At 41.1% G+C, this 17,597-nt stretch overlaps 1 protein-coding gene across 5 annotated transcripts in view; it reads right to left on the bottom strand.

Moving 5' to 3' along the window:
- Window positions 1–17,597, bottom strand: part of AHCYL2 (adenosylhomocysteinase like 2) — a 201,391-nt gene that overhangs the window by 51,626 nt on the left and 132,168 nt on the right. The window contains exons 1-3 of one of the 5 annotated variants that reach the window (XM_023223447.1): window positions 15,227–15,233; window positions 11,539–11,620; window positions 18–126 (exon numbers count right to left, since the gene is read on the bottom strand). In XM_023223447.1, coding sequence (XP_023079215.1) covers window positions 18–126; window positions 11,539–11,595 — 166 coding nt within the window. In that variant the 5' untranslated portion in view covers window positions 11,596–11,620; window positions 15,227–15,233. Of the gene's footprint in view, window positions 1–17; window positions 130–11,538; window positions 11,621–15,226; window positions 15,234–17,597 lie in introns of those variants that run through there. The other 4 variants (XM_023223448.1, XM_023223449.1, XM_023223445.1 and 1 more) reach the window with 4 other exon arrangements.

Below are 17,597 nucleotides of genomic sequence, written 5' to 3'. Positions count from 1 at the left end.
AGCAGCTCAGTACTCACCTGAGCTGTAGCTGTCAGTAGATGACTGAGAAATGGAACGAGACAGAGAGCGACGTCCAATTTTGGTGGGACGTTTGTTGAATTCTTGCTTCTGGTCAGCAAACTGGATCTGCTAAGAAAAAGAAACCTAGTTATATGAAGAAAAAGAACCTCCATTTTGAGACAGCAATTCAAGGCTTGTATTATAGGCTTTCACCTAACAGTTGATCTGATTCTATCAACCTATGTTTGGAATGTTAAGACTCTTTGAAGAGAAGAATACTTTTTTATTCATTATTATTATTTTATTTTTATTTATATATATATATTTTTGAGATGGAGTCTCGCTCTGTCGCCCAGGCTGGAGTGCAGTGGTGCGATCCTGGCTCACTGCAAGCTCCGCTTCCTGGGTTCAAGTGATTCTCTTGCCTCAGCCTCCCAAGTAGCTGGGACTACAGGTGCCCGCCACCACGCCCAGCTAATTTTTGTATTTTTAGTGGAGACTGGGTTTCACCATGTTGGCCAGGCTGGTCTTGAATTCCTGACCTCAAGTGATCCGCTCGCCTCTGCCTCCCAAAGTGATGGGATCACAGGCGTGAGCCACCACACCCGGCCGAGATGGGGTCTTTCCATATTGCCTAGGCTGGCCTTGAACTCCTGGGTTCAAGCAATCCTCTCACCTCATCCTCTCACATAGCAGGGACTACAAGTATGTGTCACTGTGTCTGGCGATGTCTCATTCTTTTCCTACTATGTTTCTAATCAAATTTAAATCTTTGATATGCTCTTTTTTTTTGAGATGGACTTTTACTCTGTCACCCAGGCTGCAGTGTGGTGGCGCAATCTTGGCTCACTGCAACCTCCACCTCCCGGGTTTAAGTGATTTTCATGTCTCAGCCTCCTGGTAGTTAGGATTACAGGCACACACCACCATGCCTTGCTAATTTTTGTATTTTTAGTAGAGACGGGGTTTCACCATGTTGGCCAGGCTGGTCTCAAACTCCTGACCTCAAGTGATCCACCCACCTCGGCCTCCCAAAGTGCTGGGATTATAGGCAAGAGCCAGTGTGCCTGGCCACTCTTTGACTATATGCTTTTTACAATAAAATTGTGACACCCCCCTCCCCACAAATAGAGAATGGGATATTCTGCTTAAATTTTTAAAAAGTTGAGTCATATTCAGAAATATTTTCTACAGTTTCACTGAAAAGTAAAACTGGAAAGAATATTTGAGATTATTATACTTGTAAGCTCCATATATCTAGATGAGAAAATTGCAAGGTACAGGAAGGCAAAATGACTTGCATTCAGGTTTCAAGAATATCAGGAAATGGTATGATTCAATAATTTTTAAAAGGGCTTTTCATTAAGAATGAACATTCTGAAATTGCATTTAAATTCTGGCTATGCCACTCATTAACTGTGTGATGTTGCTCAAGATGCTTTAGTGAGTCTCATTTTTCCATAAATACAACAGAGATAAAAGTACTTACCTCACAGGTTTTAGAGAGGGTTCAATGAGACAATGCATGTAAATTGAAACATAGCAGAAAATTCAATAAATCCACTCCCTACTCGACTCCTACAGTTCAATGCTCTCGTAACTCTTGCAGGTAGCCACTCTAATTTGTTAAAGTTTTTCTAAAATATATTAGTTAGCTTTCCAATACTAGTAAGTAAATTTTTTTTTTTTAGATGGAGTCTCACTCTGTAGTGAGGCTGGAGTACAGTGGCGTGATCTCGGCTCACTGCAACTTCCGCCTCCTGGGTTCAAGCGATTCTCCTGCCTCAGCCTCCTGAGTAGCTGGGATTACAGGTGGGTGCCACCACGCCCAGCTAATTTGTGTATTTTTAGTAGAGACGGGGTTTCACCACTTTGGCCGGGATGGTCTCGATCTCTTGACCTTGTGATCCGCCCGCCTCTGCCTCCCAAAGTGCTGGGATTACAGGCATGAGCCACCGTGCCTGGCTAGTAAGTAAATATTAATTTATTTTTTAATATTTGATGTTATAAAATACCTAAAAGCAGTAAGATTGATCATTAACTATAACAGATATAGAAGGAGCAGATTACTTGACTGAATATGTATAAACCTCATATCATACTCTGGAGGTTGCATTTTTGATGATTATTTGATAATGATTTTCTTACAATTTTATCTTTCTCCTATTGTTGGAGGTTCCAGCTGATACTTTATAATACTCTACAAATCAAAGGTCATTTATAAGCTATACTTGTTTGGGGAAAAAAAGCTCATATAATTTATTCAACTAATAACTTTTTCATTTTCTCTGTTTGTATAATTGCCTATTCTGAATCCAAGGTGGCACAGAGGAAGGTCTAATGAAAATGATCAAAGATCTGACAAGTGACTCCACCTTTAATGATAAAAAGATAGTTCCTTGATGGGCAGAACATACAGTACACCAGAATGAAAGCAGGAACTGACGGCTCCACTTCCCGCAGTTAGAGGTAACTAATGAGTCACTTGAGTATTGCGACAAGGGGACCAATGCCAAATTGAATTAGCTTCACGTTGCCTTTTAGGGGGATTCATAGTCTTTTCATAGCCATAACAACAAATAAAGCCTGCAAAGTGCTTCAGGGCTTGCAAATTGTTTTCAGCAATAGGAAAACTCATCAGATAAGAAGCTCTTCATAAACAAAAAAAAAATGACAAATATGATTATTTTGCTCAACTAACAACTTATTCCACAAAGATAAAGTGCCTTTCTATGTACTCCCATAGGACGTACATGAACTTTCATGTACTGCATTTCTCCTAGCACAGCACTTATCACACTGAACGTAACTATCTGTCTACTTACCTGTATTCTCTATAAACTATAGGCTCATAAAGGGAGAAGCTGTGATTCTCATTCACCCTTATATCCTCAGGCACAAATCCTAGGCACTCAATCAAGTGCTGAATCAATATATCTGAAGTAGCCTATTCTATCTTCACTTCTATACTTGGTTGAATATTCAGTAAATATGGTAAACATAAAATCTAAAAATGATTTTTTTTTTTTTTTTTTTTTTTTTTTTTTGAGACGGAGTCTCGCTCTGTCGCCCAGGCTGGAGTGCAGTGGCCGGATCTCAGCTCACTGCAAGCTCCGCCTCCCGGGTTTACGCCATTCTCCTGCCTCAGCCTCCCGAGTAGCTGGGACTACAGGCGCCCGCCACCTTGCCCGGCTAGTTTTTTGTATTTTTTAGTAGAGACGGGGTTTCACCGTGTTAGCCAGGATGGTCTTGATCTCCTGACCTCGTGATCCGCCCGTCTCGGCCTCCCAAAGTGCTGGGATTACAGGCTTGAGCCACTGCGCCCGGCCTAAAAATGATTTTTAAGGGCAAAAACAGCTGAGAAGAAGAGGAAAGGTGGAAAGCTGGGAGGTGGATAGCAGGCTGCAAACTCTGGCTTCCATTTCACCAACCTTGTTCAAAACAGTCACATGTCTTTATTCTTTTTTAGAAGCCCATCTAGGAAAAGGAATAATAATGGAACTTTTCAAAGGTCACCCTGAGTCACTAACTTTTCCAGTGTCCCCTTTAAAGAAGAACAGATAAATCCTGTTTCAGATGCTCAACACAACCTCACACCTGCGTACATGCACATGTGGGTGCATATGCACACACACCATGTACACACACCACTAGAGGGGGCCAGTCACTCTTATTCCCTAGATTGTAGGATCAGGGTGAATAAACCGTATAGCTATCTAGCTGCATTATCATCTCAAACCAGTTTCTCTGAGCTGAGCTGTCTTCTCTATGTTTTCTATTTACAGTAATCCCTCCTTCCTGGGACAAGTTCATGCTACTATCTTTTAGTACTAAAGAAGACTAGGTTGTGCAAGGCTTTATCCACTTAGAACATAGGGTTCTAAAACCTTGCTTATTGGTTAGACACTGAAGTCAAGTTTCTTTAAGACAGAAAAATATTAGAGCAAGATTAACCACTTAAATACAAGTTATACAGTTTTCCCCAAGAAACAAGTATCTTTCTCTGAAACCAGAACATGAATTAAGTGGCTCCCTGGTGTCTACCTCCTCTCAATAATTAAACACCAATATATTCTTCACTCAACAGTCCATTTTGTAATGGACTGGTTTTGTAATCTGCCCACCCCAATTGTGGTACCTTAGTAGATTATACCCCTAACTTTCCTACCTTGTCTGGAACCAGGGTCTTTTAAAGAAATCCTCCTTTTAAAGAAATCCTCCTTTTCCATATGAGAGAGAACTGCCTAATTCCAACAGGCATTAAGGCAAAGGAGGAAAAGAGACTGTTAAAAGAGGGGTAGTTCATCTTACACCAGAGGGAGGGATGAAAGCAGGAAAGGAGGGGAAAAAGAGTATAAGCAGCTGGCTTTTTACAATAATGGCTATAGCAGCGGCAAGACTGGTAAATAAGAGCTTAGTCTCACCTGGGCCTTAATCCCAGAGTTGCCATTAACAATGTATTTCTTCTTGCTGCCCAGCATAGTGACATTACCAGCCCCACTGCCACCTCTGTGGTCCAGGGACCCTTGTGATCAGGCCTTTAAACTTTCCTCATCAGCAATTCTGTTGGCTCTGGTTCCAGCCAGCTTTTGGGGCTGGGGAGTGGGGGACTACTCTTCCTTGGAATCCCTGAAGCAGCTCCAACAACCCCTTCAGCAGTACAGCCCCAATTTAATAAGGCATTTCTGTTAGTGGCTCATCAGCCATTCTTAATTCTGGTGGCTGTTTTGCTTTTATTTATTTTTTTCCTAAACACCTAATTACATGGATCCTCTGACCTCTAAACCTTGGCAAGTCCCCTGACAAGGCCCAACTTGCATGCGCATAACAATAGCTTATTTATATAACCACTGCACTTTTTTGCTTGCTATAATTAACTTGCTAATTAGGTTCCTTTTCAACCTTACCTCCTCCTTTTCCATGTCAGATGATTTTAGTTAACCTAGTCTCATTAGAAAAAAATTAACCACAGAGCCACTAAAACAATGAGAGACTTTATTAAAAGAGTAAGAAAAAAAATTAATGGTGCCAAGTACTCAGGCAGGCCCTACCCTATACTCTGTGTCCTTGGATTAGCCAGACTGGGGACACTGATTTCAGCTCTGTCACCAAGGAAATCAATTTTCCCAGTTCACTGCTTTCCTCTGAATTGTGCATCTTTTATACAGATTTTGACATTGGGTTTCTAGGCCCAGCTCAAGATTGTTGCTGATTTGGCATAGGGTGACCGAGTTTGCTCTTTTCACAAAATGTGTGTTCATGGTAGGTATGACTACAAAGGGAAGTTTCTTATCTCCTCAGTCCCCAGAATCACAACAATCTTATTACATGCCAAATATTCAAGCAAAAGGGCAAAGAATCACATTCTTTATTTGCTGATTTCTGAAAGAGACATAGTGAAGAAGAAAGCTACACTCAACTGTCTGCTACATAGATTGGGGGAAAGTGATGTGAATTCTTCCTTAAAAAAAAAAAAAAAAAAAAAAGACTGCTTGTTGAGCATAAGAAAGGACGTAAAATAGCAGATTCTATTTTTTTTTTTTTTTTTTAAACGGAGTTTTGCTCTTTTTACCCAGGCTGGAGTGCAATGACACGATCTCGGCTCAATGTAACCTCCACCTTCCGGGTTCAAGTGCTTCTCCTACCTCAGCCTCCCAAGTAGCTCGGATTACAGGCATGTGCCACCACGCCGGCTACTTTTTTGTATTTTTACTAGAGATGGGGTTTCACCATTTTGGTCAGCTGGTCTTGAACTCCAGACCTCAGGTGATCCACCCGCCTCGGCCTCCCAAAATGCTGGGATTACAGGCGTGAGCCACGGCACCTGGCCAGTAGATTCTTTTTTAAGGATAATCTTTATTTAGAGAGAGAAGGTCATATTGCATACTGCTTATTGACATCTCTGGAAGAGAAAAGTTCGGTAAGTGCCTATATTCACAGTTCTATGTATATGTTACTTCTATTAATTTGTACAAGAACCTTAAGAAGTAGGCAGTATTATTCTCACTTGACAAAGTGGGAAAGTGTAACTCTGAGAGAACAAATGATTTGTCCAAGGTCTCACAGCAAGTAAGTGATGGGAATGGAATTTGAGCCTGTGCTTATGCTAGAGTCAAAGCTCTATCTGCTTACTATACCATGCCTTATAATATAAGTCAGAAGACCAAAGGTCCTAGTCCTAGGTGTACTAGTCCCAAATCATTCCTTTTATCTTTAAATTTACTTAATTTAAAATTACTCTTATATGAATGTTCACCATCACCCACAGCAATTCTGATCTCTTACTCATAATTTCACAAAGTAAGACAGATCACTTGCTTGCTTGATGAATCTCTAAACTTCTGCTCCTCCTAACAAGAATGTTCACCTCAGTCCACTTGTACTAAGCTGGTTCCCCTTTCCCTCACTCAAGTAAAAAGGAACTCCTTGGTCCAATGACTGAAGTCAGATAACTTAAGCCAAAAGGACTGGCATTTCTATACCAAATATAACCAGAAGACATTTTAGGAGACTGACTCCGCCTTACCACTTAACAAGTTTTGTTTGTTGGTCTGTTTTGGTTTTTTTTGAGACTGAGTCTCGCTCTGTCACCCAAGCTGGAGTGTAGTGGCGCAATCTCAGCTCACTGCAACCTCCATCTCCTGGGTTCAAGTGATTCTCCTGCCTCAGAAACCCCAGTAGCTGGGACTACAGGTGTGTGCCACCACACCTGGCTAATTTTTTGTATTTTTTTTTTTTTAGTAGAGACAGGGTTTCACCTTGTTAGCCAGGCTGGTCTCGATCTCCTGACCTCGTGATCCACGCACCTCGGTCTCCCAAAGTGCTGGGATTACATGCATGAGCCACTGTGCCCAGTCAACAAGTTTTTATAGAATACAGTAATGCTAAAATTTTAGCTGTATCAAAATCACCTGGAGAGCTTATTAAAGCACATTGCTGGATCTTAACCACCAGAGTTTTAGAATTATAAGGTCTGGAGAGGGCCCAAGATTTTGTATTTTGTAATTAAAAAAAAATTTTTTTTTCTTCAGCTTCCAATTCTCTGGTTAAAGATTTTGTGTTTTGAGTAACTCTCCTGGAGATGCTGATGCTACCGGTCTGAAGACCACACTTTGAGAACCACTGCTCTAACACTTTCTCCAAGTGTGAGTAAAGCAGCCCTGATTCTCTTGACTCTTCTTAACCAACCATTCTATCCTATCATGGCTATAACAATGGAAGCACGTTCACAGGCAGAAAAGTAAAGGTTATTTGAAAGGTCAGAGAATACAATGAGGTGATCCTTTCTTTTCTTTCTTTTTTTTTTTTTTTGAGATGGAAGTTTCCCTCGTCTCCCAGGCTGGAGTGCAATGGTGCCATCTCGGCTCACTGCAACCTCCACCTATCGGGGTTCAAGTGATTCTCCTGCCTCAGCCTCCTGAGTAGCTGGGATTACAGAAGCATACCACCACGCCCGGCTAATTTTTTTTGTACTTTTTAGTAGAGATGGGGTTTCACCATATTGGCCAGGCTGGTCTCAAACTCCTGACCTCAGGTGATCCGTCTACCTCGGCCTCCCAAAGTGCTTCAATTACAGGCATGAGCCACCGCGCCCTGCCGAGGTGATCTTTCTTCACACCCAAAACAGGGTCTAAAGATAAGTGGGTCTAATTCTGATTTCCATAACCTAAGGCTCTTAAGAAGAGATAGGTAACATATTAAGAAGAACAGGATTCATGGAGAGGATAGAAAATCTATTTATCCTAAAGAGGTTCAGGCCAAGAGAAACCAATTAATTCCTTTTCAAGTACATAAATACTACAAAGGATGTATCTGTGTCTCTACTTTCTAAGGTCTGTCATCATTTCTAAAATGGGGATAATCATTTCTACTTTGCTTATCTAAAATGTATGCTGAGATAATAAGATAATGTGAGAGGGTTTTGAAAACTACATATTGATATACAAGTCTAAAATATTAATATTTCTATTCTTTCAAATTAAATGTTCTTAACCTATATTCCATGGATGTCTAGAACCTCCTACAACAGTATGCAAAATTTTGTATTTTTAATATCCTGGGGAGAGAGCCCATAGTTTTCATCAGTTTTTCAAATGGCTTTCTGTTTTAAGCACCAATCCTGACCTAGAGTTATAGTCAAGCTACCTCTACCACCATTTATCAGATACTTAGGAGGTTTTTGTCTCTACTTCCAAGTAGATATGGTTCAGATATTCCTCAAAATACCTCTCTCTTCTAAGCCACATGAGTGGCTTGAACTAACTCTTTACCTATGAAAAGGATTACTTCTAGCCAAAAGAATATCGGGCAGCAAGCTGGCTGGGTACTCAAGAAAGTCAATCAGCCAGATTTCCTATGGAAAAGTACAGAGAGCTGGAGTGGGAGGAGGAGGAAATATTCAAATGTAGAAACATAGAAAAAGTTATTGCTGATCTCCATGCATGTTAGTCGAGGTTAGTACCAGAAGGGACTAAAGATCTCTTAGGGGAAGTAAAACACATTAATAAAGACAATCTTTAAAAGGATGTGTTCCCCAACCTTTCAGCAGTAAAGCTGTCTGAACAAGGCTAAGAAAATCCTTTACATGAAAACAGCTGAGGAGCAGAGGCGCCAGGAGAAGTTTTCCAGTGATTGGTGGAACGTAACCTTGAAAGCCTACCTTGTCAGTTCTTGAGATTGGGGTTCTTCAGGCTTCATCCTGGCTTACTTCCCTGCTGGGAATCAGAGATGTGAGTACTGTCAGCTGTTATATGTAGTGTGAGTCCTATTCTCTGAGGGATATGAAGTCCCATTTTGCTGGTGATTTTTAATAAAAGGGAGATGTTGTAATATACCTTCTCTGCTAAATTTTTCTCCTGAAAGAAGATTTGAGAGGCTTCTCATATTTCCTTTGGTGGCAGGGATAGTTTCAGTGGAAATTTCATTACACTAATATGTAAATGGGAACATGAGTAAGACACTTGTTAAAACTTTAACTTGAAACTTTGGCCCAACATGGGAGCTGGAGCAAGGGTTTTTTTCTTAGCGGTTAAAAGACACTTTAACATTTCACAAGTAAGGTTTGGAAATCTATAGGCAATACACTGGAGGGTGCTCAGAGGTTAGCTTTCTTGGCTAAGTGGCTATCAGTAGCAGCCTAATGAAGTACTTTCAGACCAAGTCAGGAGTCAATGACTTACGTGGTATCTGAAAGAAAGCCTCAAAAGTCTTTGGTAAGGAAAAGCTAGCAAATGAGACGATCGTGTTATTGAAGACTAGCCCCTCCCTGTTCCTTTTTATTGCTGTTCAAAACACTGAGCAAAGGTATTTTCCTGCTATTTAAGAGACAGAGTGGCCAAGAAATTCCTGAGAGTAATATCTTGTTAAAACAGAGCAGAGCTGTGCTTTTCTAAACTATTATTTTGTTTGTTTGTTTGTTTGTTTGTTTTGAGACGGAGTCTGGCTCTGTCGCCCAGACTGGAGTGAGATGGTGGGATTTCGGCTCACTGCAAGCTCCGCCTCCCGGGTTCACACCATTCTCCTGCCTCAGCCTCCCTAGTAGCTGGGACTACAGGTGCCTGCCACCATGCCCCACTAATTTTTTCTATTTTTAGTAGAGACAGGGTTTCACCGTGTTAGCCAGGATGGTCTCGATCTCCTGCCCTCGTGATCTGCCTGCCTCGGATTACAGGCGTGAGCCACTGCGCCCGGCCACAAATTCATTCATTCATTCATTCATTCATTCATTCATTCATTCATTCATTCATTTAGAGCTGTGTTTTCTTAAAGAGTGTTTTCTAAAAGTTGGGAAGCCTTAGATCATATCCCTTATGCAGTGGTCACACCAACTCCTTTAGGGCAGTTTTCCCTTTCACATAAGTAGAAAGAAGGTAAATAGGGTGAAAGTTCAGTAGGAGCTGCTACTGAACTTTGAGGGGATGTGCTAAGCTTGTAAGACGGTGAGGACTATGACAGAAATAAGAATTACTATAAAACTTTGATTGATTCTGAGTTGGCACACTAATGTTCAGTAGAATTCTTCTGTAATATTCCTTTATAGAAATACCAAAGTTTGATACATTCCCCTAAGAAAACCAAATTTCTTTTTCCCCCTTCTTGTTATCAGTGAGTAGCAAGAAATTCAAAAAAACTCAATCCAATCAGAAGTATTAAATAAATCCTTCCATTAATTCTAAAACACTACATTACTTGGAATAAGCTTGTAGATGGATAGGTTTTCTTTCCACAAAATGTTTTAAAATTGAACACAAGTCTGGGCGTGGTGGCTCACACCTGTAATCCCAGCACTTTGGGAGGCCGAGTTGAGTGGATCACCTAAGGTCAGGAGTTCAAGACCAGCCTGGCCAACATGGCGAAACCCCGTCTCCACCAAAAATACAAAAATTACCCTGTGTGGTGGTGCACACCTGTAATCCCAGCTACTCGTGAGGCTGAGGCAGGAGAATCACTTGAACCCAGGAAGCGGAGGTTGCAGTGAGCTGAGATCATGCCACTGCACTCCAGCCTGGACAACAAAGCCAGACTCCATCTCAAAAAAAAAACGTGAACATAATGTTCTGAAACAACATTAAGAACAGCAATAACCTCCCCCAAAACAATAAACAATAGTTGTAACAATGAGTTGAAATATAAGTTCCTCAGCGGGGCCTTTGTTAGGCCCACTATATATTCTATCTCATTATCAATAGTTATTTCTTCAAATCCATAATTCTGTAAACACTAAAAAGAACCTGAAATATGTTTTAGAGAGTCTAACTAGTTTTCCATAGTGGGGAAACACAAACCTGTAAACATAAACCTGTATAGGTTGTAAGAAATCAGGCTAAATCTAGAAGAAACTATTTAGAAACATAAGGATGGTTATTGTTTTTAAATTAAAAGTTGAAATTCAATCCAATATAATATGTTTATATGCTAGTTCTTATGAACAAATAAGTCCTTATTATCATTATAGTAAAACTACCGATCAGGCAAATATGGTATTCTGAAGAACTGTACCAAGAGGGCTACAGTTCCTGCCTTAGAGAAATATATATGTAAAGGATAGCTGGGGGGAAAACAGGGAAATGTGACTGAAGGGACAAATACAGGCAGGGAGGGGGGAAATGTTTGAAATCTTCTCAGACTTAAGAGAGCACCATTTCTGTAAGTTCTGTTTTTGTTTTTTCTCATCATTGTTCTTTTTCTTTACCCCCAGAGAAACAAATGAAGCGTCAGGTTGAAAACAGAAGTGCAAAACAGTCACAGGAAACACAACCCATACATCATACCAGCAGTCAGAGGAAAGCCCCCGCCCACCAGAGACAACCAGGCAACAAGCCCGGGCCAGGCAACTCTCACACCTTCCCCAGCTTCGCGGATAATTAAGAAACAGTGGTGACCTAGTACCTAGGAACTAATCAGAACTCAGAGTAATAACTTTTTCCAACCACGGATCTTGGTAGGAGCTTCTTACAGGTGATCCTTGTCACCCGGCAAAAATGGTTGCCTCTCATTATCAAGAAACAGAAGGAGAAACAAAATGACCAGAGAACTCACCATCCACTCAGGCATGTGAAAAGCTGAGGTGCCCTCATTACCGTCCCACTTCTCCATAGTGCAGGCTTGGGTAAGATATGTCCTGAAGCAAAAGGGAAAGCTGGTTTGGAAATACCGGGGTTATCTGAGTGCCCCAAAGCAGACCCAACCCTAGTGAGATTCAGAAGTTCACAGTGGCTAGAGAAGCTCCATCCCTTTTCACAGCAGCCTCCGATTCAAATCAAGAGCATTAGTCAACTGACTGACAACCCCTTACTGGCCGGCTTCAAAGTCTCTGTTTCTGATTTCAAAATCAGAGCTGATACAAAGTGCTGCACCCAGGCACTGTGCTTCTCTTCTCACTGTTTAATACTACCCAAACACTACCCGTACCTCCCCAGTGGGGACTTTCTGCAGCATTAGTTGGACTTCCTTCTTTCCCTGTGTGTGAGGCACTCAGGAATTCTCTCCCACCCTTCAGGACACGTCACTGGAGGTGCGGATACCAAGATCAATAAAGACTGAGGTAAGAAAGGCACTCCCATTTCTCAAGAGTTGCTTGATTTGGATCAGTAAACAGGCGTTTCCTTGAAATCAAGAGCTCCTAGGGCTTTCAAGTTTAAACAGCTATGCAGAAGCCCCCCATCTGCTCACACCAGGGGTCTGGCACCAAAATGTCACATATCTCAAGTTAGAGTCTTATTGCATGGGAGGTTCGGATGGAGCCTAGGAAGATCTTTTTCAAAATCAAAAACTTCTTAGAAGCTCTAAGAAAGTTCTGGGACGACAGCTCCCTCTGCTGGCTCCCTGTGCTACATACACGAAGGCCTCGGGGCCCTCAGCTACAGAGACACAGGTGCTGATTGCAAAGTGGCTTCACTGAGGCTAGTCAGGAGCCACCACAGTGTATGTAGGTTTAGAGGAGAGCCAGGGTTTCCAACCAAGACTAGTGCTGCCTCAAAGTCCCTAACCAATGCTGGATTTTACACACAGGTCTGGTTTCAGGAAGAAAAAGGATGCCAGTGCAGTAGCCCTGTACACAGTCACGTTAAAGGACCTCCGAAGCTGTTTCTGCTTTATGTCTGCATACCAACTGCCTCCTTGCTGCACACTTCAGAAGTTTGGAAATAAGACATAACTAGATAGAAGGTAAGCTAGCCTATCTCACCTGCTTAGTTCACTCCTAGAGTATATTATCCAGTAAGAGTACATTATCCAGTAAGAGTACCACAGGTTTCAGGCACAAAGGAAGTCTTAACAAGATATGCTTGCTTTGGTCCCTTTAAGGACCAGGACTCTTTACAGTGTTAATTCCCATTGAAGAGGATAGTTTCTCCACAGCTAACAGTGACAATATTATAATTATGATTATAGGTTCTGTGAAAGGAAAATATCTTGGGCCCCCAAAATCACTAAGCCAAAGGGAAAAGTCAAGCTGGAACTACTTAGGGCAAACCTGCCTCCGATTCTATTCAAAATCACCCCTCTGCTCACTGAGATGAATGCCCATCTGATTGCCACCTTTGAAGAGGCTAATCAGAAACTCAAAAGAATGCAACCATTTGTCTCTTATCTACCCATGACCTGGAAGCCCCCTTCCTGCTTCTAGATGTCTTGCCTTTCCAGACTGAACCAGTGTTCATCATACATATGTTGATTGATGTCTCCTGTCCCACTAAAATGTATAAAACCAAACTGTGCTCTGACCACCTTGGGCACATGTCATTAGGACCTCCTGAGGCTGTGTCTTGAGTGCATATCCTCAACCTTGGCAAAAGAAGCTTTCTAAATTAACCGAGACCTGTCTCAGATGTTTGAAGTTCACAGTTCATTTCCCTGTAAGGCCTTCACTAGTTAAGAGGATGGTCCTTTGGATTTGGAATGGACGGGAGGAAGGTAATATCTACGGAAGAGGTACTGTAAGATGCCAGAGAGGGCAGAATTCAAATGAATGGCCAGAGGTTTGACTGGAGAGAAAGGAAGGTGAAAATGGGGACTGTTGAACCAGGTACATTCAGAGGTATCAAGGGATCACAGGGAGGGTGGAGAGCAGGGGTAGAAGTAAAGGAAGCTGTGGTCTTAGAGGAGCTATGGAGTGAGGCGATTTGAGCGATGTCAGGACAGAGGGTGATGAGATGCAGGGAAGATAAGGCCCACTGAAGCCAGAGTGTCAACTCTGATAAAGTCTTAGCTCCTAGCAACCTGTAGTTATTGTCCTCTGGTCTTCTTTTTAACCCAGAGAACTTCTTAAAATGAGAAGTCACATCTGTTGCCTAAATTGCCAATGGCGTATTTCATCTGTGCTTTAAATGCAACAAGTCTACAATCAAAATTATTGCTCCATCTTTCCTTTCCCACCCCCCTGCAAACAACACTTCTCCTCACTTTTCTATTTGTGTTTGTGATGCCACTGTCCTCAGGCAACCATATATGAAACCTCAGGCACCTTTGATTTTTCCCTTTTCCGTAGTCCCCAGAACAATCAGTTGGATATTATTTCTGCGCCCTCCTCCACCAAACCTTTCGTCTATCCCTTTCTGTTCATTTTCACTCCTCTTAACCCTCTACAAATCCTTTCCCAGAAGACTATCCACTTCATATATATATACACACACACATATATATGTGTATATGTATGTGTGTGTGTGTATAATGTGTATTTTTATTCTATCCTCCAGCTAGACTGTATTATCTGCTACTTCTTGAATGTAAACACTACAGTATGGTGACCATGAACAGTGGTTTTGGAATCAGAGTTAGGTTAGAATCCTGCCTCTGCCACTTATTTGACCTCTCTTTGTAACTCCAATTTCCAATTTGTATGGTGGAAATAATAAGTCACCTACCTAACAGGACTGACGCAAGGATTTTAAAAAGGTACATACTCTAAGGGGTTAGTTAATGGTAGCTCTTAATTATGTTGTTATTATGCTGTGTTCTTTCCCACCTCAATGCCTTTGCTCATGTCATTTTCTCAAATTGAAATGCATTCATTTCTGCCTTCACTTCCATCATCTTCACTTTTTCAAATATTTAAAGGAATACTTCTACCATGAAACCTGACTTTAAAAAAGGAATCTCCCCTTCATCTAATATTGTTCTTTGGCTATATCACTATTCTCACCATTTCTCAAATTATAGTTCCTATGTATGTGTGTTACCCCTTGTTAGTCTCCATGCTCTTCAGCGGCTTAGCCTACTTTGATTTGCCTACAATATCTGGGATATAGTAGGTGCTTAGCAAATTACCGAATTTAAAATTTCTATATGCTGTACGTATACTTTATTATACTTTGGGGGCAACTTGCATACTCTATTCAATATGTTTATGTCCATTTTATAGAAGAAGGAACACTGTTTTATATTTATAGGGGCTTAGTTATACTACTGACTATAGCTATATGACTTATTTGATGATAAGTCCTTAGTAGGGTTTTAGTCCTTAATTATATTATCTCTGCAGGAACATATAATCCATTTTCCATTGCTTGATCTGTACCCATTGTAATACATTTTGATCTGCATTATAATGAAACTTTTGGAACAAATTAAGGCCAAAGGTCTATTTTATGGCTAGAGTGAAGCCCAACCCTTAGAATATTTCAGTGATAAGAAAATTACTAGATTATATTGATAGTGTAGGCTAGTGTGGTAATAACAACAATAATTTAAAAAGTAAAGGTAAAAGAAGCTGGGCGCAGTGGCTCACGCCTGTAATCCCAGCACTTTGAGAGGCTGAGGTAGGCAGATCACCTGAAGTCAGGAGATTGAGACCGGCCTGGTCAACATGGTGAAACCCCGTCTCTACTAAAAATACAAAAATTAGCCAGGTGCAGTGTCCCACGCCTAAAATCCCAGTTACTCAGGAGGCTGAGGCAGGAGAATCACTTCAACTTGGGAGGAAGAGGTTGCAGTGAGCCGAGATCGTGCCACTGCACTCCAGCCTGGGTGACAGAGTGAGACTCCATCTCAAAAATAAAACAATTTTTTAAAGTTAAAAAAAATTTTTTTTAAGGTAAAAGAAAAAAATTAATATTCTATTCTATTCTATTCCATTCTATTCTATTCTATTCTATTCTATTCTAAACATAACAGGGTCTCACTGTGTCACCCAGGCTGTGGTGCAGTGATATGATCATTGCTTGACTTCCTAGGCTCAAGTGATCCTGCCACCTCAATCTCCTGAGTAGCTGAGACTACAGGTGTGCAACACCACACCCGGCAAATTTTTAAATTTTTTGTAGAGATAGGGGTCTCACTATGTTTCCCAGGCTTGTCTTGAACTCCCAGGAGTTCATCTCAAGTGATCCTCCCGCCTTGGCCTCCCAAAGTGCTGGGATTACAGACATGAGCTACCGTGCCCAGCCTATTTTCTCTATGTAATGATTTATTAAATAAATAGAAGATGACGACCTTCATGGTAGTGTTAAACCATAGAAGAAAATGACTTTTAGAGAAACAAGATTAAAAATGAAAGAATAGGCCAGGCATGGCAGCTCATGCCTGTAATCCCAGCACTTTCGGAGGCCGAGGTAGGTGGATCACCTAAGGCCAGGAGTTTGAGAACAGCCTGGCCAACATGGTGAAACCTGTCTCTACTAAAAACACAAAAATTAGCTGGGTGTGGTGGTGGGTGTCTGTAATCCCAGCTACTCAGGAGGCTGAGGCACGGAGAATTGCTTAAACACGGGAGGCTGAGGTTGCAGTGAGCGGACATTGTGCCACTGCTCTCCAGCCTGGGCAACACAGCAAAGACTCTATCTCCAATAAATAAATAAAAGAATAAACACAAGTAAAATATATCACTTTGGCAGGCTAAACTAAGTGTTGTTTTTAGTTATGACTTTTTTTGTTTCCTTACTGTAGGTTTTAACTAAAATAGACTATTTGAACACTGCAACCTCACTACATCTTTCTGCAACAATTCTGAAATGGAAATAAAATAGTAACTATTACATTTGAGAACTGAAGGCCTATTAACTGACAAGGACTGTGTAAGGCATAATAGGTATAAGTACTAGTTATAAATTTGTTTCCAATATAATTCCACTTTACCATAATGTGACTTAGAAGACACACCTATAGCCAGGGCAGGAGTGAGACCACTGCATATGATTATATTACCCTTAACATGTAGGTAAGGAGTTGACAACTTCAAAAAAAAAGTTATGCAAACTGTATAAAAAAGTTTTGGAGATGGATGGTGCTGATGGTTGCACAACAATGTGAATGCACTTAATGCCACTGAACTGTTTACTTAAAAATGGTTAAAGTGGTAAATCTTATGTACATTTACCACAATTTTTTTTAAAGTGGTTGTATTGGTAATGGTAGTGGTGGTGGTAAGATATAGATGAAAACCACAATGTGACACCATTATCTAGAAAGGCTAAAACGACAGAGACCAAAGGATGTGAAGCAACTGGAATACTGATATCTTGCTGGTAGGAATATAAACTAGAACAAGTATTTTGGAAAATTGTTTGACATTATCTAGCTGAACATATGCATACCCCATAACCTAGCAGTTCCACTCCTAGATATATATCCAGTAGAAGTATTTTCATATGGGTACTGAAAGACATACAAGAATCATCATAGCAACATTAATTTTTATAGTCCCCACGATGAAAACAACCAAAAAGTCCATAAACAGAAAAAGTGGATTCAATAAATTGTGGCCGTTCATGCAATGGGATACTTTCCCACAATACAAATAAAACTTCTAGTAAGTGCAACAAACTTGGACAATTCTTAAAAATACATTAAGCAGCCGGGCGCAAAGGCTCAAGCCTATAATCCCAGCACTTTGGGAGGCCGAGATGGGCGGATCACAAGGTCAGGAGATCGAGACCATCCTGGCTAACACGGTGAAACCCCATCTCTACTAAAAAATACAAAAAAACTAGCCGGGCGAGGTGGCGGGCACCTGTAGTTCCAGCTACTCCGGAGGCTGAGGCAGGAGAATGGCGTGGACCTGGGAGGCGGAGCTTGCAGTGAGCTGAGATCCGGCCACTGCACTCCAGCCTGGGCAACAGAGCAAGACTCCGTCTCAAAAAAAAAAAAAAAAAAAAAAAAAA

This window comes from Piliocolobus tephrosceles, chromosome 8, assembly GCF_002776525.5.
Source record: "Piliocolobus tephrosceles isolate RC106 chromosome 8, ASM277652v3, whole genome shotgun sequence".
Taxonomy (NCBI): domain Eukaryota; kingdom Metazoa; phylum Chordata; class Mammalia; order Primates; family Cercopithecidae; genus Piliocolobus; species Piliocolobus tephrosceles.
This window is presented reverse-complemented; position numbering and strand designations above follow the sequence as displayed.